This window comes from Phocoena phocoena, chromosome 19 (assembly GCF_963924675.1).
Source record: "Phocoena phocoena chromosome 19, mPhoPho1.1, whole genome shotgun sequence".
Lineage (NCBI taxonomy): Eukaryota > Metazoa > Chordata > Mammalia > Artiodactyla > Phocoenidae > Phocoena > Phocoena phocoena.
This window is the reverse complement of record NC_089237.1, coordinates 11,474,205-11,497,938: the sequence shown is the minus strand read 5'-3', so window position 1 is coordinate 11,497,938 and position 23,734 is coordinate 11,474,205. Positions and strand designations below refer to the sequence as shown.

Sequence of the window (23,734 nt, the reverse complement as noted above, 5' to 3'; positions counted from 1 at the left end):
CATCCCCCCAAATTCATGTCCACCTGGAGCCTTAGGATGGGACCTAAGTGCATTTGGAGCTGTAATAAGTTAAGATGAAGCCATCCTGGATTAAGGTGGCTTAATTCCATGGCTGGGTCCTTACAAGAGAGCAGGGGGAGATTCAGGAGGGAGGAGGATGTCCCATGCCACATGACAATGGAGGCAAAGCTGGGCTGATGCAGCCACGAGCCAAGGAAGGCCTGGGGCCTCCAACAGCTGGGAGAGGCAGGAAGGGTTGTGCCCCGGAACCTCTGGAGGGAGTGTGGCCCTCATACAGGACGTCCGGCCTCTAGAACGTCAGACACTCCATGTGCATTAAGGCCCCAGTTTGTGGCACGTTGCGATAGCTGCCCCAGGACACTCCTGCAGGGCGGCTCTGAGCCCCACGGGGCCTCATCTGGGGCCCAGCCTGCCTCTGCCTTGATGCCAGCCTCCATCTCCTCTGTGTAAACTGGGACAGCCCTACCCACCTGGACATGTCTTTGGAGGAAAGCAAGGTAACACGTGTGTAGGCGCCTCAGAACACGCGAGTTCACTGGACCGCAGTGATAGGAAGGCAGCTGTGGCCCAGGCCAGTAGCCCTCATCTGGGCACCTTGGGGCCTCGCTCTCGGCGTCCAGCTGCGTCTTGCAGAGGAGCCAGCACCAGCAGGACAGGCGGCCCGTGGCCTCCCCTCCCCCAGCAGAGGAAATGAGGGCAGCGGACGCCGGGCCAGAGCCAGCTCCCAGGCAGCCTGTCTGGCCTGTCGCAGTAGGCAGCGTCCCCGCCGGGTCCCTGCCTTCCTCAGCCAGGGTCAGCCTGGGGGGCAGGGGCCAGGGTGCCCTGGGGTCAGGGAAGGTCTGCTGAGGGTGACTCTGGAGTTAGCAGTTGGAGCCGCGCGGGAGCGGCCGCCAGAGCTAGGTATGTGGGGGTTTCTGGGAGGGTGTGGGCTCTCCCACTGCCAGCCCTGGGGCCAGGCATGAGCGGACAGGGGCTCGTACTCGCGAGGTCCCCAGCCCCTGCCCTGGCTCTGCCAGAGGAAGTGGCAGGACAGGAATGGGCAGGGCCAGGGCAGTGGGTGGTTCTGGGCAGCCTGGGGGTCACTTGCCACAGAGGGTGTGTGAGGTGGGGCAGCGGGATGCTGGCCGGCATCTGGAGGCTGGGGCGGGTCCCCGGTCGCCTCTCACGGTGGGATGTGGCAGGTGGTCGCTTGTAGAGGGATGTGTGGTGACTGTGTAATGGGCTGGTGGCTGTCTGCGTGGAGCTGCCTGTAGTCCCGGGCAGGTGGTTCGGCTCCACTTGCTGTGAGGCCCACCTGGCTGTCCGGGCACCCCCCTGGGAAGAAGGAATCCCACTTTTGGGGGACGCCACCCACACAGTATGCTCATAGGAAGGAGTCTGGTCGCGCTCGGCCTCATGCCCGAGGTCACTCCTTGTTGACAGCGAAACAGCAGGTTCTCTGCCCAGACATCGACAGATACTGCCTTCTGCCCAGCTCCAGGCATCCCAACGCCGTCTCTTCCCTCTTTTTCTGACAGCTTTATTGAGATATGATTCACGTACCGTATGATTCATCCATTTCAAGTGTACACTTCAGTGCTTTTTACCGTATATATAGAAGTGTGCGGCCATCACCACTATTTCAGAACACTTTTGTCCCCCTCGTGCAAGCCGCACACCCGCCGGCAGCCCCTCGTGTGCTTCCTGTCTCTGGAGATCGCCTGTCTGGACATTTCCTGCCTGCAGGCATGCAGCTCAGGGTTGTCTGTGTCTCTCTCCATGGGCCCTCCGTTTTCTATCACTGGAACACAGGGAGTGGGCCTGGGTCTGGGGGCAGCTTTCGTGGATGCTGAGGGCTGGGCCACCACACGCAGGCCCCTGCCCAGCACTCAGCATTGAGGCCCTGCTCCTGCAGTGCCACAGCGTGACTCGCCTTTTCTGCTGCCTGACGCCCTGGGTGCCTTTCTGGGGGCTTGCTGGCCATTTGAAGTCGTCTTCTGGGATTCCCCGTGTGAGCCAGGCCTGCCCGGCTGTGGGTGGTATTTATATGTTCTGGAACTGAGGTCAGAGGTGTGCATCAGGGCTGATGCTTTCACACCTTAGCCGTCTCACTGGTCTGGGGCAGGGGATGCAGGCACCGCTGGGGCGAGTCTTTCCCGACCCCCGTGCTCAGTGGCGTCAGGTTGGTGGCTTGAGACGGGCTGTGGTGGGAGAATTTGCGCCCCAGGAGCCTCCAAAGCCTCCACGTCAGAAACCTCCTCCGTCTCTTTCTTCCAGAGAGCCGGTTGTTAAGCATTACCAGGGGTGTAGGCCAGCTTGTTAATCCCAGGAAGCCGCCTGGAATCCTTTTGGCATGAGGCAGGCATCCTCAAGAGGCAGTTTCTGGCCCCTGGGGATGAATGACCCAGAGGGATGGCCGTGCTCCCTCTTGGGTCACTCAGCCCTGGAGGGAGCCCCTGGCTGGGGCCTGCTCAGGGAGGGTGGGGCCTGCTCAGGGAGGGCGGGGCCAGGGCTTGCACAGTCCTGCCCCTGGCTGAGGCCACACCTGACCTGAGCCCTGCCCCTGCTGCCCCAGCCCACCTCACCCCACTCTCTGCCCGCACTGGGTTCCAGGCAGAAACTTGGAGGCCAGGATGGCAGGAAGTTCTGGGCTTGGGCTGCCCTCCCGCCCCTCAGCAGCTGGTGCTGGAGTGGGAGCCAGTGCATCGGATTCTGCTTTATTTTTCCTTCTTGTGATGGGCGGCCCTGCAAGTCCTGTCTGAAACTGACTGGCTGCAGTGCTTCCTGGGTCTAGCCGTGCATCTGTAGGTTTTCTCCTGGGTGGGTCTGAGCCTGGCTGCCTCCGGCCTCTGCACAGCTGCTCCCCCCATGCTCCCCCGCCCATGCTTGTGAGAGGGACTCATTCATCCAGCTCAGTACCCCTCAGGGCGACCCCGTGCCCAGCAGGTGTCAGGGCAGGGTCCTCAGATGAACAGGGTGGGCAGAGGGGGTCACCCTCAAGCCCCTGCAGGGAGTGGGGGCCGAGGGACGTGCAAGCCGTGGAGGGACCGGCAGACGGAGGCTGGGGGCCAATGAGAGGCCGTTTGTGTAGGGGAGACGGTGTCAGTGGGAGCGGCCCCGGGAGCGGAGAGATGGGACTGCAGTGCCCGTGTTTCCCTGTTCTCACCCAGCCACCCCCCACCCAACCACTCCTGCTGTGTGCCTTGGGCTGCTCGGTCACCAGGGCTTGGGGGGCCAGGGCTGAGGACATCCTGCGTGCCCACCCTGCCCCAGGACTAGCCTTGGGGTGGGTCCTGGGGCTCCTGGGAAAGAGTCAAGGGGCCTCTGTTGGTGGTGACCAGGCTGGCCTTGTCACACGCCGGCAGAAGGGGTGTCGCTCATTGGTGCTGAGCTCGTGGCACTTCTGTTGCTGCTCTACACGGCGACTGTGTTTATGTCCAGCGCTGGTCCTGGCCTGAGGGGGACCGGGCTGGGTGTCCAAACCCATACTGCCAGCATGTCTCCTGGCGTGAGAGACTGCGTGCGATGTGTGTGCTGGGAGTGTGTGAGTGTGAGCATGTGTGCAGGGGTCTGAGTGGGGGTGAGGATGTGGGAGTGTGTGTGTGGGAGTGGGTGAGCCCACGTGTAAACATATGAGTGCACCTGTGTGAGGACATGGGGACGTGTGTGTGAGTGTGTCCCCTCTCTGGTTCTCCGGGGGGAGGCCCAGGCCCCCGGCTCTCCCCTGCCGCTGGACAGTGAGAGCCCTCGGGCTCCCCTCTTAGGCTCTGGGTGATGGTGTAGTTCCTGACCCCCTGTGGACGGCAGGAGGGGGGATGACACCCCCCTCCGACCACGCCGACCGTCCAGCCACCTGCCAAGGGTCTGCGGTCCGGGGTCGGGGAAAGAACCCTCCTGTGTAGGCGGCTGCTGTGACCCCTGTGTCCGTGGGGGCCTTGCGGGGGGGGCCTCCCAGCTGCTTGTTTGTGTGTCCGTGGACTTTGCCGGGTCTAGGTCCGTCACTTCAGGTTGACACTTAAGCCGGCAGAATGGCTGCGGCCACACATTTGAGCTTCCCTCCCCCGGAGGCAGCGCCCTCCACCTTCCAGCCCTCCCCTCAGTCCTTGGGGTGCAAGACTGTCCAGGATACCTGCTTGCTGGCCCCTTTCCCCCAGTGATGTCCTCGGCCCCATGCGGCCCCAACGCCGTCTGTACTCCACGCCGCAGGTGGCATCCACACCTGTCTCTGTACATTAGGACATCCAGACTGCAGGTAAAGAGGTTTGGAAGGTCCTGGGGTGGGGGCAGTGGGGCGCAGCCTCCCCACGCAGACGTGTCTCGGGCCCCTCTCACCTGCCGGGGTGGAGCCTGGGCGGCTGCGGAGGTGGGATTGCTGCACCCCTGCCCAGAGCTGCGTTCTGAGGTGGTCAGGGTGAGCCTGGTGGGGTGGCGGGCTGGGACTGAGAGCCGTCCGTGACTGCCCCCACCCAGCGCCAGCTCCTGGGATGGGGGCATCCTGCAGCTGCAGCTTTCATCCTGGGAGGCCCACGGGGTGGTGGGTGTGCCGGGGCCCGAGCGACCCCTGCATCCGAGCAATCAGGGCTCTGATATCAGTCACCAGCGTCCTTTCATTTCTCTACTTGACCTCAGAGATTTGGGGGAGGAGTGAGGACATGGGCCTGGGTCCTCCAGGATGGGGTGGGCCTGGGTCCTGCCTGGGAGGCGCCACACAAGTCCAGTGACCTGCTTCCCTTCCTCTGCCAAGAGGATTCTGTTCCTCTCCAGGGGAACGTCTATGTCTGGGCCTTTGGGCAAACATTTGCCAAGAAACTCCGCCCCACGGGCCCCTCAGCGCTGGGTCCACCTTCCGGATGGTTCATGGGGGTATGAATGCCCCTCCTACTTGCCCTCTGTCCCGGGAAGCCCCAGACTCTTGCCACTTGCCCCAGCTGCGGGCTGGGAGGTGGGAGTATAAGGGACAGATGAAGGGCCCCTGGAGGCCTGGGCACGCAGAGCTCTGCCCCTCGTGCTGTCCGCTCACCTCGGCCTCGTAACTCAGAGACGCCCGCCCAGGTTGCACAGCTTCTTCCTGCACAAGATCCTGTTTGCATCGCCGGGCGGGCTTGTTGGGCAGGGGCACTGGTGCCAGGATGCCCTCCGATGCCCTGCCAGGGCCCCGCCCCAGGCCTGCTGGTGACCCCGGGTGTGAGCCCCTGTCGGCTGCATCCGCACCAGGCAGGCCGGCTGGGGCACTGGGAATACCAGGGGGCGTGGCTGTCTCGCTCGGAGCCAGGCTCACTGCCTGGGCTGGGTGGGGCCCCTCGGAGGGCCTGGTTGCCCCCACTGGAACCGCAGGCCAGTGGGGGCTGGGCCGGCTGTTCTGTGTCCTCATGTGGTGCCGTGGTGCCGTGGGCTTCGGTGTGAGCCACGGGACCAGCTCCTCAGGGCCTCAGAGCCTGTGGCCGGCCCTGGACTAGGTGCGGTACGAGGTGGGGGCACGCAGGCGGCTGCCAGGCGCTCAGAACAGCAGTTTTGGCTGTACTTGGGGTGGGTGACCCCGTGGGGGTATTCGAGGCTACTCGGCCACAGCAGGGATCTGAGACCTCCCCTCCTTCCACAGGGGAACAAGTTGGGGGCCAGGAAGGGTGCTGGGCCCTGGTGGTAGGTGGGCACAGGGTGGACGAGTGGACAGGGTCCTGGCCTGTGTGTTGTCCTGAGTAGCAGGGGTGGGGCCGGGTTCCACCTGACTTCCGACAGTAGGGTGGAACGTCCAGTGAACTTCAAGGGCCAGACGGGGCTGTAGCAGGGAGGCAGTTGGTGCTCTGGCCTCGGAGCCCACGGCCCCCGGCAGAGATGCTGGTCAAGGAGTGGGCTCCCCGTGGTGTCTGGCCACGATGGGGGGTCGTCCAGGACCCTCACTGTTGTGGAAGTGGCCTTTGTTCCGGGAGGGTTTGGGCAGCGCCCCAAGGGAGTGGGTGAAGGATGAGGCTATGGGCGTCCGGTGCAGATTGGAAAGGGGCTCTTGGGGGGAGCAGTGAGCCAGCCAGGGGCGCATTGGGGGTGCCCGCCCATGGGGGCCGGCAGGGTTGGCACGCCCCTGACTCAGTCTCCACAGGTGTCAGACCGCTTGCTTAACATCTTTTTAAATTGAGGTGAAATTCATATGACGTGAATTTCACCCCTTTGAAGTGTGCGGTCAGTAGCATTTAGTACCTCCGCAGTGTTGTGCAGTACCACCTCTCTAGTTCCAGAGCCTTTTCATCACCCCGAAAAGAAGCCCTGTGCCACTGCAGTGCCCGTCCCGGCCCCTGTCCCCTGGACCCGCCTGTTCTGCACACTCCATAGGGATGGACCATGCAGTGCCGTGGAGGGGCCGTCGGACTCGCCCACGGCTTCTCCACCAGCTGCGCGGGGGCTCCTCTTTCTTCTACATCCTCACCAACACTGGTTAATTTCTGCTTTAAAGATCATGCCCGTCCTGGTGGCTGAGGTGGCTCACTTATTCTTCAGAGTGGCTGCTGAGCCAGGCGGCAGCACGCAGCCCCTCCCAGCAGACTGGGAGACCGAGGCACTGGGCCTTGAGGCTGGAGGGGGCTGACTGGAAATGCTTCCTGAGCGCCGTGTGTCTCAGCCTCCTGGGGATGTTGGGACGGGGCCGGGACGGGGCCAGGCCGAGGGGCCAGCGAGGATGAAGGTGCAGTGGGGGAATGGCCAGCAGTGGGCAGGCAGGCAGGTAGAGGGCTCGGAGGGGGCTTGTGGGTGGCGCTTTTGGAAGATGGCTTCCGTCCCAGGTGAGGAACCGCCTGGAAACCACAGACCCCCGAGGAGGTTGGTTAGGGTCTGGGCCATGGGGTGGAGCTCAGTGGCCTCAGCAGGGCTGGATGTGGGGAGGGGGCAAGAGGAATCCAGAGGCAGTTGGGGTCTCCCACTTGGGGAGGGGGTGGGAGGGACCCAGGGAGCAGGTTTGCCTTGAGGGGGACATGGACTCCATGCTGGCTTTGGTTTGAGATGCTCCAGGACACCCAAGGGAAGGGCCAGGGCCAGGTGGATATCGGGGGTCTGGGGTCCCAGAAGAAGCTGGGGACCAGGGTGGGAGCTGGGGCCCTGATGGGGTCAGGAGGGGATGTAGGCCAAGCCTGGGTCCACTTGGGAGGAGGATGGCGTCTAGCCCAGGACAGTGAAGGGGGCGGCTGAGGAGGTGGAGGGTGCAGGGGCCACCCCGGGACCCAGAGTGAGGCACGACCTGCTTTCCTTCCTGCACTCTGGCCGCGAGATGCGGCTCCACTGACCTGAGGATGGCTGGAGTCACTGACCCTTCTCTTCGCCGATCCAGGCCACCTCCACCTTCCATCTCTGGGTCCCCATTGTTTCCCTGGGGAAACCTTACTGACCTCCAGCCATGTGGCTCCCCCAGGTGGGGGGCAGACAGAGACCTGTGGAGACCCAGGACCCTGTGACGCCAGGACAGGATCTGGGCTCCATTCTGTTTATGGTGAGACCGTGGGGGTCTTTAAAGACGAGAGGGATTGGGTTAGGCGTGGGTGATAATTAAATAAAATTATACACATCTGACTCTAGACGTAGTACATGCTTATTGTAGAAAACATGAAAACTGCAGACAACGAGAAGGTATTAACTACCCAGAATTCTACCACCCAAGACAGTCACTGTTCACATTTTGAGATATTTTCTTCCTGTTAGTTTTTTTTTTTTTTTAGACATGGTCGTGATCAGGATTTATAAACAATTCTGTGTCCTGCCTCTTGTTCTCAAATTTACTGAGGCATAATAGAAATAGACTAAACTGTGCATGTTTAAAGTGTTGGGTTTGATGGGTTTGGTGTAAGGATATGTCAAAACTCATGAAGGATATATATTTGGGAGACCCCATGAACCCTTGACTCCGTAGTCAAATAACAAGCATTTGCTTTGAGCCGAACCGTTTCCTTGTGTATCCACTTTTTAAAATTAGCATAAAGTTGATATTTCCTCATTTATTTAAAACATCTTCTTAAATTCACTCTCTGGCTTCTTTTGCAAACGTACTATTGTTTTTACGGAATCCTTTCATTGTGATTATTTAGGCTGGTTTTTACTCTTATAAACACCACTGCAGGGAACATCTCTGTGTGAAGCGATTCCTGCCTGTGATGTTAACTTGCTCCTTCCTTTGTTTTTAGTCTGGATTTGTGTGCCATCCAGGCTGCTCTCTCGTTTAAATTCCCAGACCTGGAATCACTAGGCCTGGGAGTTGGCAGGTCTCCCAGGCCCTGCATGCATGTCTCCAAATCGCTTTCCAGAGGCTGCTCCAACTTACGCCCACCAGAGCGCCTGGGCAGCTGGTCCTGGTGTGTGGGCTTCGGCCAGACACCAGCTTCTAAGAAGTCACGTGGTCGAGAAGCTGACATCGGGTGTGACATTTCGTTTCTTTTATTATGGACGAGGCTGCACATTTTCCTGTGGGCTAGTCAAATTGTATTTCCTTGTTTGTGGGCTGACTGTGTGTTGTTTGCTTGTTTCTGTTTTGGGGTCTTAATGTATTTTTTTAGTTTTTGCTGATTGTGTGTTCCCAAAAGTAGTCACATCAGTCCTTGACAAATTTTCTGTCAATCATTCGTCCTGGTTTGTTGTTTCCTTTTAATTTGGGGCTTTTATGGAACATATGTTTCTATGTGGCCAAACCCATTGATCTTTCATGATTCCTTCCGTTGCTTTTAGCTTAAAAATCCCTCTCCATTGAGAAGCCTGATATTTATCTATTTTCTTCTCAGATGCTATAATTTGACTCACTGATGTCAATCTGAAGTTATTCTGGTGTGTGGTCTGTGAGGCAAGACCACACGGGGCCGGGCATTCTGTGCAGGGTCTTCCGCTGAGGCCAGGCCTGGCTCTGGGCTGTGATTTCGCTCTTTACCTGTTGGCCCATCTCTGCCGCAGAGCCATATGGTTTTAATGATTGTAGCTTTTGGACATGTTAAGAGTTAGAAAGGCAAGATCCCTCTCTCTGCACTTTTTCTAGTTTCTCTTGTTTAGAGCTTCATCCACTACAAGGCCATGGGTCTTGTTGATGGGTGCCTGGGAGGGGGTGAGGGAGGTGGGGTGACCGAAGTTGTGTGACAGCCCCCTGATGGACACCACTCACCTGACCTCACCCCCACTCATTGGTGGAACAAGTCACTCCTTTTACAAGAAGCCCGGCCTGGTACCTGGTTCTGTTCAGAACCGCTCCCTCCCCTCCTCACAGCTCCCCCCACAAATGGTCCATCCCCCTCTTCCCGCCAGCCCCTCGGAGCCCTCCCTGGAGACGGACCGAGGCCAGGACCAGAGAGCACCAGCACCGAGGGTGGCTCACCAGAGGGATCTGCTGGGTACTGATGTCCACCCCCTTTGGGGAGCATAGGATCTGTGTCACCCCTCCCGTGTCACCTGCAGGGCCAGGCCCCCCAAAAAAGGAGCCCCTTGTGAAGGGCCCTGAGACCTCCAGGGTGGGCCATGGGGGGATCTGTCCCCAAGGGACACCCAGGTCCTGGCCCTGCAGCCTCCACCCAAGCTTAAACCAGCTTCCCTCCCCCCTCCCCTTCCATGTCCATCCACTGAAGGCCATGGGTGGTGTGGCTCGTGCCCAGACCCTGACGCTGGACCCCACTCCTGCCCCCTGCTTACCCGCCCTCCCAGTGGGATCAGGCTGGTCCTGGAGAACTGGATAGGACCTGTCATGTGGCGGGTGTTACAGTCGTGTACTCGGGAGACAGGGTGGGGGCAGAGTCCCAGAGCCAGCACCTGGCAGGTTTTATGGGGGACTGTGGGATGTCCAGGAGGCAAGGAGGGCTTGGGGACATGGGACTCTAGCCCTGTGGGGTCTGGAAGGAGGGTCTTCTGGCCCACCTGTCTCCCTTGGGTTCCCTACCCCAGTTGCAGGTCCCTGAGGTGATCTGGGGGACAGCAGAGAAGGTGTGGGAGGGGGGAATCCTCAAAGAATGTGTTGAACTTGAAAACGAAGCAGGAAAAGCAGGAAGGGAGAAGGGGGAGGAAGGAGGGGGAGGGGGAGGGGAGGGAAAGGAGGGGTGGGGACCCATTGGTGGACCCGGTGTCCCTGCCTTGGGAGGTGGTGCCTGGCTGCAGCTGTGTGGGGGGCTGTCACCCTGAAATGGCCTGCAGTCAGACCCCCACATGTGCCTGGCCCAGTGGAGGTGGGGTGGGGCCAGAGAAGGGTGGTTCCAGGCGGGAAGCTGGGTGGCACGGGTGAGATCTGAGCCATGAGGCTGGGGGGTGGGGGCGGGCTCTGTTTGCTATCATGAACTGGAAAGTGGCCCCTCCCGGCAGAGAAAGCATCCACGGGAGACCCTCGGGACACAGCAGGTGCCCAGTAAGCGTGAGTTACTATTCCTAAACGTGGCCATGCAGTTTTACAGAACGCTGTGCCTCCTTGGAAATGGCTGGGCCTTGCCCAGCAGTGCTCATCAGGTCACCGGGCTGGCCAGGAAGGCAGGGTCCCGTTCAAGCAGCAGAATTGGGCCGATGGAGGCCATAGGCCTGCTGGGTCGGGGGGAAGCTGGTCGCCTCTGTCTTGTTTCCTCTGTTGCTTCTGCAGGTGGATAGAATTATTATTTTAAGAAGTATCTAATGAAACAGGGTCCACCATCAATCATCCCCACAGGAGGGCGCTGCAGAGGCGGGACCTCAGAGGAGCGGCCAGGAACGCAGGGTGGTTCTGGTCTACCTGCTGCTCTGGCTCAGGTGCTGCGTGGGTTTTGGGGTGCTGTAGGGCTGGTGGGTGTCAGAGGTGAGCTGATGAGCATTTGTTACCCTGGGGTGTGAATACTCCTGGGTGTCAGGGAAGATGGGACAGGCGCCTCTCGGCTCCGCACACACCACCTTTGTTGTGTTGGTTGATGGTTAACAGGTGTTGGTATCGTATGACCATGTCGGCTTTTACAACCTGCGTTTTCACATAAGGGAGCTGAACTCTCAGTCCTTTCCTGTGTGAATTCATCTGATTAAAGTAGAGCCTTAATCACAGCAAAAAAGAGCTCCTCTTACGCCAGAAACGTGACCCCTGCTGGTGGAGGTGGGGGTGGGCTGGCCGCTGCTCTCAGGGAGCACCACCCCAGGGACCCCCCCACCCCCACCCCGTGAGGTTTCCTTCCAGAATCCCCGGCCCAGCCCCTGCCTCTTCCAGCCCCGTAGGCTGTGGTGGCCCGTTGAGGGGTTTGGGCCCAGGGTTTGCCCTGTGTGCTCTCAGCCACCCACAGGCACTGCTTCTCCCTGTGATGTCACCACCCTGTTCCCAGTGTCCTGGCCCCCTGGCCCCAGTTCTGCCCACAGAGCGGGCATGGGGCACTGGGGAGGGCAGGGAGGGGTCCTGGCCGGGGGCCCCAGGCTCCTGTCTGTTACTTCCTCACCCCAGCCCTTTGGGTGAAGACAGGCAGGCTATGTGCCTGCCAGGTGACGCTGGCTGTGGGTGCCCCCGGTTGTGGGTGCCCCCCACGGCGAAAGGGGCCTTGGGGAGTGAGCCCTACAACGGTGGAGGGCTGTGTGCCAACGCCCACGGTCACTTGGCAGGAACCTAGCCCATGGCTGAGATGCTACCCATCCCCCTCCCAGTGAAGGACCACTTTGGCCACCTGCCCCTGCTTAAGGAGCCTCTGATGGGGGCCACCTGCCCCTGCTTAAAGCAGTTCATATTGAGGCCACTTGCCCCCGCCCAGGGCAGCTCGGATGGAGGAAGCTTGCAGAGCGGCTCCGGGGACGCAGGCTGCTCGGCGTCCGGGACGAGGCTCCAGGGACTGAGGAGTTCACCCCGCTGTGGGGCACACGGGATACATGGGGAGTGAGCAGACCCTGAAGACCCTGGAAGGCAGGGTCTAGAGTTCAGAAGGAGGCGGGTGTGCGCTGAAGCAGTGGGAACCTCACCCCACGCCATGGAGGCCACACCGCATGAGTGCCCTGCCCCCGCCTTGATGCCCCCGAGGCTTGGACACGCCGGAGGAGGTCTGCACAGCCCCAGGGCAGACCTGGACGATGAAATGGACCCTAAGAGAGAACTTGCCAGCACTCAGCAGTCCTGCCTGCCCTGCCCCGTGTGTGGTGGGCCAGCCCTCCCCCATCCCAGCTGGACCGAGATTGGCGAAGTGGGGCCTGAAGGGGCTCTGGGATCTGGGTGCCCGCAGGGGCTACGTTTCCTGCCTGGAGGTGAGCGAGTGCAGGGGCGGGGGGCTCACTGAATGGGGTACAACCAAGGGCTCGGGCTGCAGGGCCACCCTTGGCCACTCCCAGGTGACTCCCGGTGGTCTGAACTTCACCTGGGTCTGTGGGTTATTTTTATAATCTTGGTACGCCCTCTGGGCAGGAGTATGGGGGCAGAGAGGAGCAGCTGGTGAGTGGCCTGTTGCGGGACCAGCCTCTGCCCCTGTTCCGCCTCTCCTCGCCCTCCGCTCAGCCAGCAGGAGGCCTGGAGCACCTTTTAGCCCACCCTTCACCCCTTACCTGGGGCTGAACTGAAGTGGGAAAGGGCGGGGGGTGGGGTCTTGTGGTAGGGGGTCTGTGGCGTGTGCCAGGCCTAGCTGACATCTTGGGTTGGTGTTCCTCTGTTGCACGCTCGGTGTGGGGTGGCCCCATTTCCAGATGGGGAAGCTGAGGCTCAGGGTCCCACAGCTGGTGGAGCTTCCAGCCCAGCGAGGTCCTGAGCCCCCTCCCAGCCTGGCCTGGAGCTGCCCCAGCGCAGCCTGGGGAGGGTGAGCAGGTAGCTTCTTCCCACCATGACCAGGAGCCCCCTGATACTGGCACATGGTCACAGAGACTGGTGCCAGCACTTGCCTGCTGAGGGTATACAGGCACGCCAGGTGCCCATCTCCTGTGGGGAGGACCACGGGGCCAGGTCCCACAGTGGTCGAGTGCCCCAGAGTGCAAGGGAGGCTTCCTGGCAGGGGCTTGGTCTTCCTCTGCTTAGCAGGCTCCCCTCACCTCTGGCCCCGGCACCCTCCCTTCCTGGAGCTGCACTGGGCAGCCCAGCCTGTGGCCCTTGACTACGACCTGACCTGGGAGCTGCTGCCCCCGCCAGGGCCCTCCGAGGCGGTGCCTGTCCATGCGTGGCCACTGTGCTCTGTGGGGCTGGGCAGTAGCTGTGGGTGCCGTGAGGGTCTGGCCTTCCCTTCTGCTTTGGGGGCAGGGTCTGGGGGCAGGGATGGAACCTCTGGTGACAGTACTGCAGAAATGGGTCGCGGAGGCATTGGGTGGACAGAAACACCCGTGGAGGCCTAGGGTCCCCCGAGTGGGGCCCGGGCCAGGCACGGCCAGCCAGCAGGGCAGTGCCTCAGGGGACCCTCCTGTCACAGGGTGTTAGCTGAGGCCATGTGCCACGATGCTGGTGGGTCCCAAGTGCAGTAGCCCCAAGCTTGGACCCCCAGGTGGCATGCACCCCTCTGAGCCAGCCACCAGCCGCACAAGCAGGGCGTTTGTTCCCCACATCCAGGGGCCTGGTGCCTGGTACCCAGCCCTGCAGCCCCCAGACCTTGGCTTCAGTTCTGGAGCCCCTCACGGTTACAGAAGGGGGCTGGCACGGTGATGTGTGTGCTGGGCTTCATGGCCATGTCCAGGGGCTGGTGTTCTGATCCTTTCTCACCTGCCCAGAGTCTACAGGAAGGCTCTCCCTGCTGAACCCTTGGACATAAAACGGCCAGAGAGTGCCACCTGGTGGGCGGTGAGGACCCCCCCCCCCCCCCCACCGACCTGTGTCTCACTGCCAAGCTGCCCTCCTGCGGGCCGTGTAGTTGTCCCCCAGGCCAAGGGTAGAGCGGCAGGCGTCTGGGCTTGGGGTACGGTTGGAAGTGGGCCTTCCCGTGCTGGACTTACGTGGGGCTGACGGTCACGGTAGGGTGAGTGGCCACAGAGAGGTGAAGGGCTCGGAGTTTGGGAGCAAAGCCGTGGCTGGATGCTCTCTGCTGCAGAGGTGAACGGCCTGAGGTTTGTTTGAATGGGTTTTAATTTCTGAAACAAACAACAAAGCCATTTGCAACTTTTGTCTTCCCGGGCACTCGTGGTGTCGTTCTGGTGTGTGAGTGGCCTGGTACTGGGGGGCTGGTTTTGGGGTCACCGCTGCCAGGCCCCCTCAGTGGACAGAGCATGGAAGGACATGTGTGCAGGTACACGAGTACAGACACACAGGTCAGTGCCTGTCTGTGCGCTATAGGTGTGCCAGGTGCCCATACCCTGGGGTCGTGCAGGCACCGCCACCCGCCGCGGGCACCTCCGGCTCTTCCCTGTCCTGCACTGGCTCCAGTATGTTGCTTATTTGCTCTGCGGAACCAAATACCCACCTGAGGCTGCTCTGCCCCCTCCTCGTGGCCCCACTGCCCCAGCGTCAAACCTGATGGGCCTCTGCGCCCTTTGTGGTCCCGGCACTGTTCTCTTTCCTCCATCAGTGAACACAGGCTTATTGGTGTTTCCAGGCCCTGAGTGTTCCTCTAGCCCTTGACACAGAGAGCATCCCTGGGCTGTCACACCTCTCACTGAGGTTGTCAAAAGAATGAAACGAGGTGCTGACCCCTCTTGCCCTCTGGGGAGAGGTGGGGCGTGAATGGGACCCCATATGGGCCTCCCAGACTGTTAGTGGGTGCCGATCCTAAGGGCACGAGCGGGACCTTCCCCGTAGGCATCTTTGGTGGATGGTGGAGGAGCAGGGAGCCAGGAGTCAGGAGTGGGTCCACCCAGGCCCCCAGGCACCAGCCCTGTCAGTGTTTGGGTACATCTGTAACTTCCTTGAGCCTCAATTTTCTTACCTCTAAAGTGGGCACAATGATACCTCCTGAGCAGGCTTGTCGGGGGGACTGCAAGAGAGGGTATGTGTGTGTGCATACCTAGTGTGTGTGCCCCCGTGTGTGTGTTCGTTCACGCTGTGTTGATACAACAGGTGTCTCTGCCAGACACTGGTCTGTTTCAGGAGTTCACGGCCAGCAGGGCCCAGGCTGTAGGCGCCAGCCTGCGGGCTCAGAGAAGGGCTCCGGGAGCCAGAGCTGGAGGTGCTGAGGGCGTTGGTGGCTCCCTCCTGGGGGTGGCCAGGGTGCAGGACTCGAGTGAGTGATGCCCATGTGTGGGCAGAGGGTGAGCGGCCCCGTGCGGCCTTGGGATCTGGGGGTGACACTGGAGGGGACAGGTCCATCTGACACCGAGGGGCTGTTGGAACCCTCCTTCTCCCACCAGGATCATCCTCTGACCGCGGAGGGCAGGGCAGGGGCTCCCTGGGGACCGAGAGCAGTCGCCTAGCTTCTGACACGGACCTCCGTGTCCTCATCTGCAGAGTGGTTCTGAGGGTGACACTCCTGTCAGCTGCTGTAGTCTCGGGGAGGGGGGCAGGGTTGCAACTGTTCCAGCATTGGTGGGGCTCCAGAAACTGACATGTTTTGTAGATTTGAAAATTCAAGTCCACAGCCTCTCAGAGCCGCTTCTGGCTCTGCCCATCTGTTTGCTTCTCCCCATCGCCGCAGATCCACCTTCAGGGACGTGGGCGTTGGGCGGTGGGGGAGGCCCGCTCAGGGCCCCACCCGCCACCTTGCTCTGCCGCTGAGTCCAAGCACGTCATGCCGAATGACCGCCCACCCTCAGCCCAGTTCTGTGACCAGGGCCTGCCAGGGGATTGGGAGGGGACCCATAGGAGGGCCGCACTCCAGGACTAGCATCAAGGAGGCTGAGGGCAGAGGCTGAGGCTGGGCCACCTGAGGTTGTCCTGCCCGACAGCAGCCTGTGCGGCCCAGAGGGGCAGGTGGGTGATGGGCCTGGTGCCTGCTGCCTTCTTCCAGGCCCTGGGACCATCCAGGAGATGGAGATGCGGGAGTGCGTGTGCAGGCAGAGGTGGCGGGAGGGGAGCCTGCTGACCTCCCATGGGTTGCCATGGCAACAGCACATCCCTGGGGGCTTTCATGGCTTCTTGGGGGTGCGGCAGCCAGCGCTGCTCAGCAACCTGTGAGTACACGCTATTTGGGTGGGAGAGCCCAGTTGGGGGCGGGGAGATGCTTACACAGTGGGTGGGTCCCCCACCCCCACCCGAAACCTGGCCTGTGGAGGCCCCTGTGAAAGTATCTGCTTGCAGCCCCACAGGACTGGGGAATACAGCCAAAAGTTCCAAGGTCTCTTCCAAGGGCAGGCTGAGCTGGTTTCCCCTGCCGTGGTGACCCTGCCCTCCTGGGCCCTCAGCCTCGCCTCTCTTCCCTGTGTGTGGGTATCTGGAATGAGCTCAGAGACTTGAGTAGGAGTCCAGGCCGCACTTGCCATTGTTCCAGCCTCCTGGGCTCACACTGCCTCCAGGAAGTCTTCCTAGATACCCCATTAACTGGCAGCTCTGGCTTCCCATGTGGGCACAGAATGCCCGGGAGCAGAAGCACATCAGTCAGAGGTCAGCTGTGCCACCTCGGGCAGGCTTCTCACCCTCGCTGAGCCTCCATTTCCTCCTGTCCAGTGGAGATACGCATGGCAGCCACCTCAGTGCCAATTAGGACCCGGTGAGGCGCTGCTGAGACCTGCTCTGACCTGAGGGACCAGTGATGGCAGGTGTGCTGGGTGGGATGATGGGGTCCTGAGGAATCAGCCATTGGGAGCTGGGGGGCTGGGGTGCACAGTGGGCAGAGGAGCTGGGGACAGGCAGGAAGCCTCCAGGGGCCGAAGGGAGGGCGGGCAGAAAGAAAGTCCTCGGGAAAGGGGTATGCACTGGAGCCGGTATTGTGGGACAGGAGGGCAGGCCAGGGGTGGAACTGCCTGCCCAGCGTTTAGGGGACCCCGGCTGGCCCCACCACATTGTCCTGCGGGCACCAGATGGGCCAAGCTTCCCCAAAGCCCTGGTTCAGCGGGGGAGTGGGGGCAGCTTGGAGCCCTAATTTGGGGGCCATGCTTGTGTGTTGGAGGGCCACGTTGTGCTGTCCTGGGCACCACAGTTACCCCATCTAGTGAGGGTGAGCCATGAGGGGCTCACATGGACCAGGTGCTGCAGAAGGAGGCACCCTGCTGTCCTTAGGACAGAAACAGCACCGGGGGTCCCTTGGTGGGCGTTCAGTAAGAGGGTGACTTGGAAACGCCAGACTGCATGGAGGAAGTCTGCTGCCTCACCTTCTTGGGGACGGTGACATCCCTGTACTCAGAGGTTGGACAGGTCCCAGCCCTGACCCCCAGCTGCCTGGAGCCTGGCATGTGGCCAGTGGCCAGCAGCCAGGTCCTCAGTCTCTCCCGCCTAGCGGGGCCCTGGTCTGCCTCCCAGCAGCGCCCATCCCGGGTCTCACAGCCTTTACCAGTGCCATGCCATAGCTATGGCAACGATGACAGCCCCCGGGGCCCACTCCATAGGGGTGAGTGGGCTGGCCAGTCTGAGAGAGACGTGGGAGAGGGTCCCCATAGCCCCAAGACCCTGAGCTCATGAGGGATGTCCACAACCCCCCAGAAGTGGGAGCTGAGCAGGCCTCGCCAGCTCAGCCAGCCCCTTGTCCCTTGGCAAGGCCAGTGTGGCACCCAGGGGCCGGCCATGGACTGCAGGCTTGGGCCACCGTGGCCAACCCGTGTGTCCACCGGCCCTGGGCCCGGCGGCTGTGCCTCCGAGTGTGGGGTCTTGGAGCAGGGGTAAGGGTGCTGAGGCTCAGACCGCAATGAATCAGGGGGCCTCAGAGCCCGGCGTGGGGATCCGGCTGGCCCCGGAGTGCGCCTGGGGGACTGGGTGCAGATGGGGGCCGGGTCGCAGAGCTGCCCTGTAACTGCTCTCTCCCTCGGCAGACGGCGCCCCGCTCAGCGAGCTCTCCTGGTCGTCCTCCCTGTCTGTGGTGGCCGTGTCCTTCTCCGGGCTCTTCACCGTCATCGCCCTCATGCTGGCCTGCCTGTGCTGTAAGAAGGGCGGCATCGGGTTCAAGGTGAGGGCTGGGGGTCGGGGGAGGCTGTGGACGAGATCCTGAGGGCTGGCCCTCTGGTGTCCACTCGGCACTGGACTTCCTTCCCTCCTAGGGCCCTCTGGGGACCATAGAGGCCGGGACCCCACAGCCCCTCCTCTGGGGACAGCTGATGGGAGAGGCCTAGGGGCTGTCAGGGACCCCTCCCACTGCCTCCCCCATTTTGGGTCCCCCTGTTAGGGGGGCATGGCCTCACGCTGTCATGTCCCAGCTCAGGGTCAGGCCTCTGTGTTCGGTGCACCCCGGGACGGTGAGGATGGGCCTCAAGGGGGCCACGGGGGCTCCTGAGCCGCTGTGGGAGGGGTCTCTATGCCTAGGGGGTCCTTGAATCCCTGCTTGTTCGAATCAGCAAAGGGAAACCAAAGTTGCCCAGACACGCTTCCCAGCATCGAAAGCACCTCTCTGGCTGGGGTCACCTTACTTTGGGTGTCTTCTGCCCCACGAGGAAAGGATTGTGCGCCACGTAGGAATCAGGGCGGTAGGACAGCAGGAGTCATCATTACTGTTTATGGAGCATCAGCTAGAAGGCTGGGCCCGCCTTCTCCCTGGCCGCCCTGGCAGGGCTAAGCTCCCGGGGTCATCCTGGGCTGGATTGCAGGGCTGAGGTGCCCCTCCTAAGGATGGTGGCCCAGAGGCATCCCTGGGGCGCTGTTCCCCAATCCTAGAAGCGCCCATGGCTGCTCCCTACCTTTAGCTGAAGCTCTGAGCATGGAGGACCAGGAGAAAAAGCTGGGAACTGAGGGGCCCAACCAGAGCCCCCCGCCAGCCCTGTGGGCTGAGTTGTGCCGACTTAGCACATAGCACCGCCTGTGGTCATTCTCCTGCCCACTCAGCCACCCCGCCCTTGGCTGGAGGTCAGATTCCCGGGCCTGGCGAGGTCAGGAGGGGAGGGGCTGTCCTGTGGCCCAGCACAACAGCCCGCCACCCCAGTCATCTCCATACTAAGTGACCCACATTGCAGCCGGGTCACCCCCATTTTAGAGAAACAGTGCCCTCCCCCTCCCCCTGGTCTGTCTCATCACAGAGGGGGCCGGGGGAGCTGGCAGCTGCGCGGCACTTGCCTTTTACAAAGGTGTCTTTGCCACATTTCACGGCAGGGCCATCCAGAGCTCTCTGAGGGGTGGGCTGGTGGAGCTCAGGGCCTGGGCAGCAGGGCCATGGCCCTGGGAGCCTCGGGTCTGCATCTAAGCCCCTGCCTGGGTATCCTCATGCCTAGCCCTGTCTCCCTGGCCTGCAGGAACACAGTGGGCTGGGCCAGGCGATGCTGGCATTTTCCTGGAGGATCCTGGGGCCAGAGAAGCAAGCGGGAGGGGGAAGGGATGGGAAGGGGGAAGGGAAGGGGGATGGGAAGGGGAAGGGGGATGGGAAGGGGAAAGGAAGGGGAGGGGAGGGGAAGGGAGGGTGGAGGGGAGGGGGAAGGAGGGAGGGGAAGGGGGGGCCAGGGCTGGGCCTTGAGGCTATTGTATGTCAGCCCCTTCTCAGGATGCTGTGAGAACAAGGCCCCAAACAAGGGCCAGTGTGGCCCCCTCCTACCCGTGCCCTCCTCACCTCCTGGGAACATGGTGCCCAGAACATTCCAGCACCAGTGCGCCTCAGTGGGAGGGCCTGCCTGCATAGCGGGCTCCCGCCTGGGCTCTGGGGGGGCCAGTGCTGGGCTCTCCCACCTGGAGCTGTGCTGGGAGAAGGGGCTGGGCAGTGATGCTCACACTGTCCTATCTGATCACCCGCTCTGCTGGCTCCATCCGGTGGGCCTCCAGGTGGCACCGTCAGGTAACAGGCTGGGGCCGGGGCCAGACCCCGAGGTGGGTGGGTGGGCGGGCGGGTGTCTGTGCCTCTGCGGAGCCGCAGCTGGGATTACAGGGCGAGGGGGTTGGTTCTGACAGCCCCGGGGCCCAAGGGTGGTCTCCCGGGCCCTGGAGAGGGGGAGTCCCTGCAGGCCTTGTCCCCAGTGGCTCTGTCATCTCTGGGTACAGGCCAGGACCGGCCCACAGGGACACCCCAGAGGGCTCTCAGCCTCCCTGTTGCAGCCGAGGAAATCGAGGCCCAGAGAAAGGAGGGTCCTCGGGTCACAGGGCCGGGCAGGGAACCTAGGCCTTGCGGCTCCCAGTCCAGCCGCCTGGCCACAGGGGCGGCCCCGCTGCAGCCGCTTGGAAGTCCCTCGACCCTCGGCCTGTTTCCCCACCTGGCAGCGGTCTGTCCTGGTCACGCAGGCAGGCCTGTGGCGCTAGTACTGTGGTTCTGCTTGTGGCCCAGGGCTCCTGGGAGACTTGGCAGTGGCTCAGGAACGTGAGGGGGCTTCCTCAGACAGACGAAGGGGCAGCTGAAGTTGAAAATAGCCGGGCCAGGTGGGGCCCAGCCCGGTGCCCAGGGCCAGGCTCTTAAGGAGCCCTGGGAGCGGACAGACACCCGCCTTCCTGGGTCGAAGTCCAGGGGCCCTGCAGGCAGATGGCCACGGTAGGTGGTGCTGCCAGCTACCACCTGCCTGGGGCTGAAGCCGGGGTGTGGGCTCTCAGGAACGCTCCTTGTCTGGGAGGAGCAGGGGCACTTAGTTTCTTGTCTGCTGGGTCAGGGTGGGTGGGATGATGGAGCCGCTGTCCTGGATTCCCCAGCCTCGACCCTGAAAGCCACTGACCATGGGGTACCCCGCCCAGGGCAAAGGCTGCTGGGAGGTGGGGTGGCTGAGAGGCGTGGAGGGCTGACTCTGGATGGGCAGGGGCAGCTGGCCTCCAGCCGCCCCCCCCCCCCACCAGTGTGGGCCTGGTGCTGCCCACCCTGGCCTGAGCCTGGTAGGCGTGGATGTGGGTGGGCTGAGGCTGGGCGAGGCATGGCTGCCCTGGGGCTCACAGCCACCACCCTTGAGGCTCTGCCCGTGGGAGGTGAATCCCTACTCCCCAACCAACACAAACCAAACCCCGCCCTCCTGGGGCAGCTGGTGCCCCTGCGGAGGGGGCAGCCGAGGAGTGGGGTCTGTTCTCTGCCCTGAGGAGCGAGGAGGTGGGTGGAGGGGGCAGCTGGCAGGGCTGCTGGGGGGAGCGGGGCTCTGGGAAGAAAGGGGCCTTTCAGAGCTGGCCCGCACCCCTTGTCCTCTCCCTGCCCTGCCCCCTGTCCCCTGCCCCTCCCCCTTCTGGGGAGCCCTGGAGCTCACCGCATGTGTCACCCGTTTGGCCCAGGAGTTTGAGAATGCCGAGGGGGAAGAGTACACGGCCGACTTCTCGGCACAGGGCTCCCCGGCAGCAGCGGCTCAGAACGGGCCCGACGTGTATGTCCTGCCACTCACCGAGGTCTCTCTGCCTATGGCCAAGCAGCCCGGGCGTTCAGGTGAGTGAGCCCCCAGGTGGGCCCAGGTGGTGGGTGTAGGGTGTGGCTCTGGGGTCAGTGCTCCCGGGGAGGGGAGGCAAGGGGCTGGTGTGTGTCCCCTTTTGCTGGGACCTGGGGCGCTGTGAGCAGGCTTGGGCCAGCTGGGGCTACTGTGCGAAGGGGGCGGGGGTTGCTCCCTCTGGTCCTGGGGTGGGCACCCATGTGCTGGGAGGAGGGACTTCTCTGCGGTCCCTGGGATGCTGGACCCCGTACATGGGCTCCGTGGTGCCCAGGAGCAGGGCCCACCCACTGGGGGGGAGGGGCTCTTTGGGGCTCCTTCTGCGGGTGGAGCCTTCTGCTCAGGACCCTGGGGTGGGGGAAGGAGGGGCCTGGGTCCCCCCAGCGCGTGCAGGTGCAGGCGGGGCCTCTTCCTGTGGCTTCCTTGCCATGTCTCCCACTCGGCCCATCCCGTGGTCCCCCCAGCAGGCTGGCAACCCACATGGCAGATGCAGGGCCCACACTCCAGAGGTTAAAGGTCAGTGGCCAACCTGGGCGTTGAACCCACATCTGCCTGATTCAGCACTGCAAGAATCCCCCAGTTGTGTCTGGAGGCTGGTGGGTGGGGTCCCTGGCCCCAGGCCCCCTCCCTGGCAGCTCCTAGGTCAGGCCTGTGCCTACCCCCAGCTCCTCCAGGCTCACTGAGTAGGGTGTCAGGCCTGGGGGGGGGGGGGCTCTGTTGGCACCAGGGCCTGTGATGGGTAGGCCTGCCCCACCTGCGTGTGTTCTGGGCTCTGCTGGTCCTGACCACGGTGCTGCCCACCCCGAAGCCCAGCCTTCACCATGGGCTGGGGGCCTCCAAGGTGCTGGCCTGGGCCCAGCACCCCCTGCACCATGACTGTCACTCCCCACCCCCCTGCAGGTGTCTCCTAGAGGAGACCTCACCAGTTAGGCAGGAATTTCAGGTCCCACTCTGTTGAGTGGCTCAAAGGTCTGCTCCATAAAATCTTGGAAGGTGGGGTCTCTGCTATAGGAAGCCCCGCAACCTTCCTGGGTGACCATGGGAGTTTCTGAGCCTGTGTTGACAGTGCTGGACGCTAGGAGCTGTTGGGAGCAAGGTGCCCCCCCAGGGGACACTGTACCCCTGGCCTGGGCCTGTCACCTGCCCCTGGCAGTGTGTGCCTGGGACCCCAAGGAATCTTTGAGACCCAGTGTCTTCCACCGCTTAAAGGACTGTCCCTGGGGATGCAGGGGGACAGGGATCCAGGAGGGGGCAGTGATTGCATGCTTTTTTCTAGTTTTTAGCTCTGTTCTGTTCTTTATAGGGTGCCCTGCTTCTGGGGAGGGGGAGAGATTTGGGTGATGCTGGGAGGGCAGCCCACCTGGAGGTCAAGGATTAAAAACCTGGGCAGCAAGTACTACCCCTCTAAACCGTGGGGGAAGGTGGCCCAGCCTTCAGGCTCCCCAGCCTGGCTCTGTAGGTGCTGCCCCTTGGGTGCGGACCCTGCAGCTGCCTGGAGACCTTTCCCGTTGGCTGGCAGTCAGCGTGCTCCACCTCCATCACTGCCCCACTGTCAAGACTGCTGAGCCTGCTTGGGGAGACCCCAGGCTGGAGGTGGGGGGCAGCAGGCTGGACCTCAGGGGGAGGAGCCCTGGGACTCAGGGCCCCAGTGGGACCCCTTACCCCCAATTCTGCTCAGTATCAAGGTCAACATTCCATAGGGTCTCCAGTCCCTGGGAGCAGCCCCTCACCTTGGAGTCTACTGGCTGCCAGGCTCAGCCTGTCCCCTGGGCCCTCCGGGCAGTTGGCGTGGGAGCAGAATTCGGGGAATCCCTTGGGGCACAGGCGGGGTGTGGGTGGGCTCAGCAGCTCTGGCCCTTCCTCTGGGGCCCTCACTGACCCTTCCTGCCTGCTGACCTCACCCAGCCCAGCCTGCAGGAGAATGGGCCCAGTGTGTTCCGTACAGGGCTGTGCCAAGCAGCCCCCAACAAAGGAGCCTTTGGCGTGCCTGGCGCTGGAATGCCAGCCTGCGGCAGGGGTGAGGGGACGGGCCACTCCACTGCCCTCCTCCCCATGGCCTCCGCCCCAGCCACACTGCCTGCCCAGCGTTGCCTGTGCGCTGGTCCCGGCTCCAGGCCCTGCTGTTTCCAGCCTGACTTGTCCCTGTAGCTTGGGGCACAGCCTTCCCAGACCCACTCAGAAAGATGCATGGATACGGCTTGCAGATCCACAGCTCCCCTGGGCAGCAGGTGCCCTGCTCCTGATGGCCGCCCCCATCAGGAGGGAGCAGGGGGCTCTGGGTGGCTCCCTGGAACAGGCCATGCAGGCAGCCCCTCTAGGGGCCAGGCGAGAGAAGACGGGGCGATGATGGCGGCTGAGCCGGCTTCTCTGAGCCCCCTGCCCTGTCACAGTGCAGCTGCTCAAGTCCACAGATCTGGGCCGGCACAGCCTCCTGTACCTGGAGGAGATTGGCCACGGCTGGTTTGGGAAGGTGAGTTGCCGTCCCAGGGGTTGGTGGGGATGGGGGAGGGACTGGCGGCGT

The 23,734-nt window shown here is 62.5% G+C and overlaps 1 protein-coding gene across 1 annotated transcript in view; it reads left to right on the top strand.

Annotated features, from left to right (window-relative positions):
* AATK (apoptosis associated tyrosine kinase) overlaps window positions 1-23,734 on the top strand; it is a 38,073-nt gene that overhangs the window by 4,316 nt on the left and 10,023 nt on the right. Inside the window, exons 2-4 of the mRNA XM_065897931.1 lie at window positions 17,728-17,861; window positions 21,068-21,215; window positions 23,604-23,683. Coding sequence (XP_065754003.1) covers window positions 17,728-17,861; window positions 21,068-21,215; window positions 23,604-23,683 — 362 coding nt within the window. The remainder of the gene's footprint in view (window positions 1-17,727; window positions 17,862-21,067; window positions 21,216-23,603; window positions 23,684-23,734) is intronic.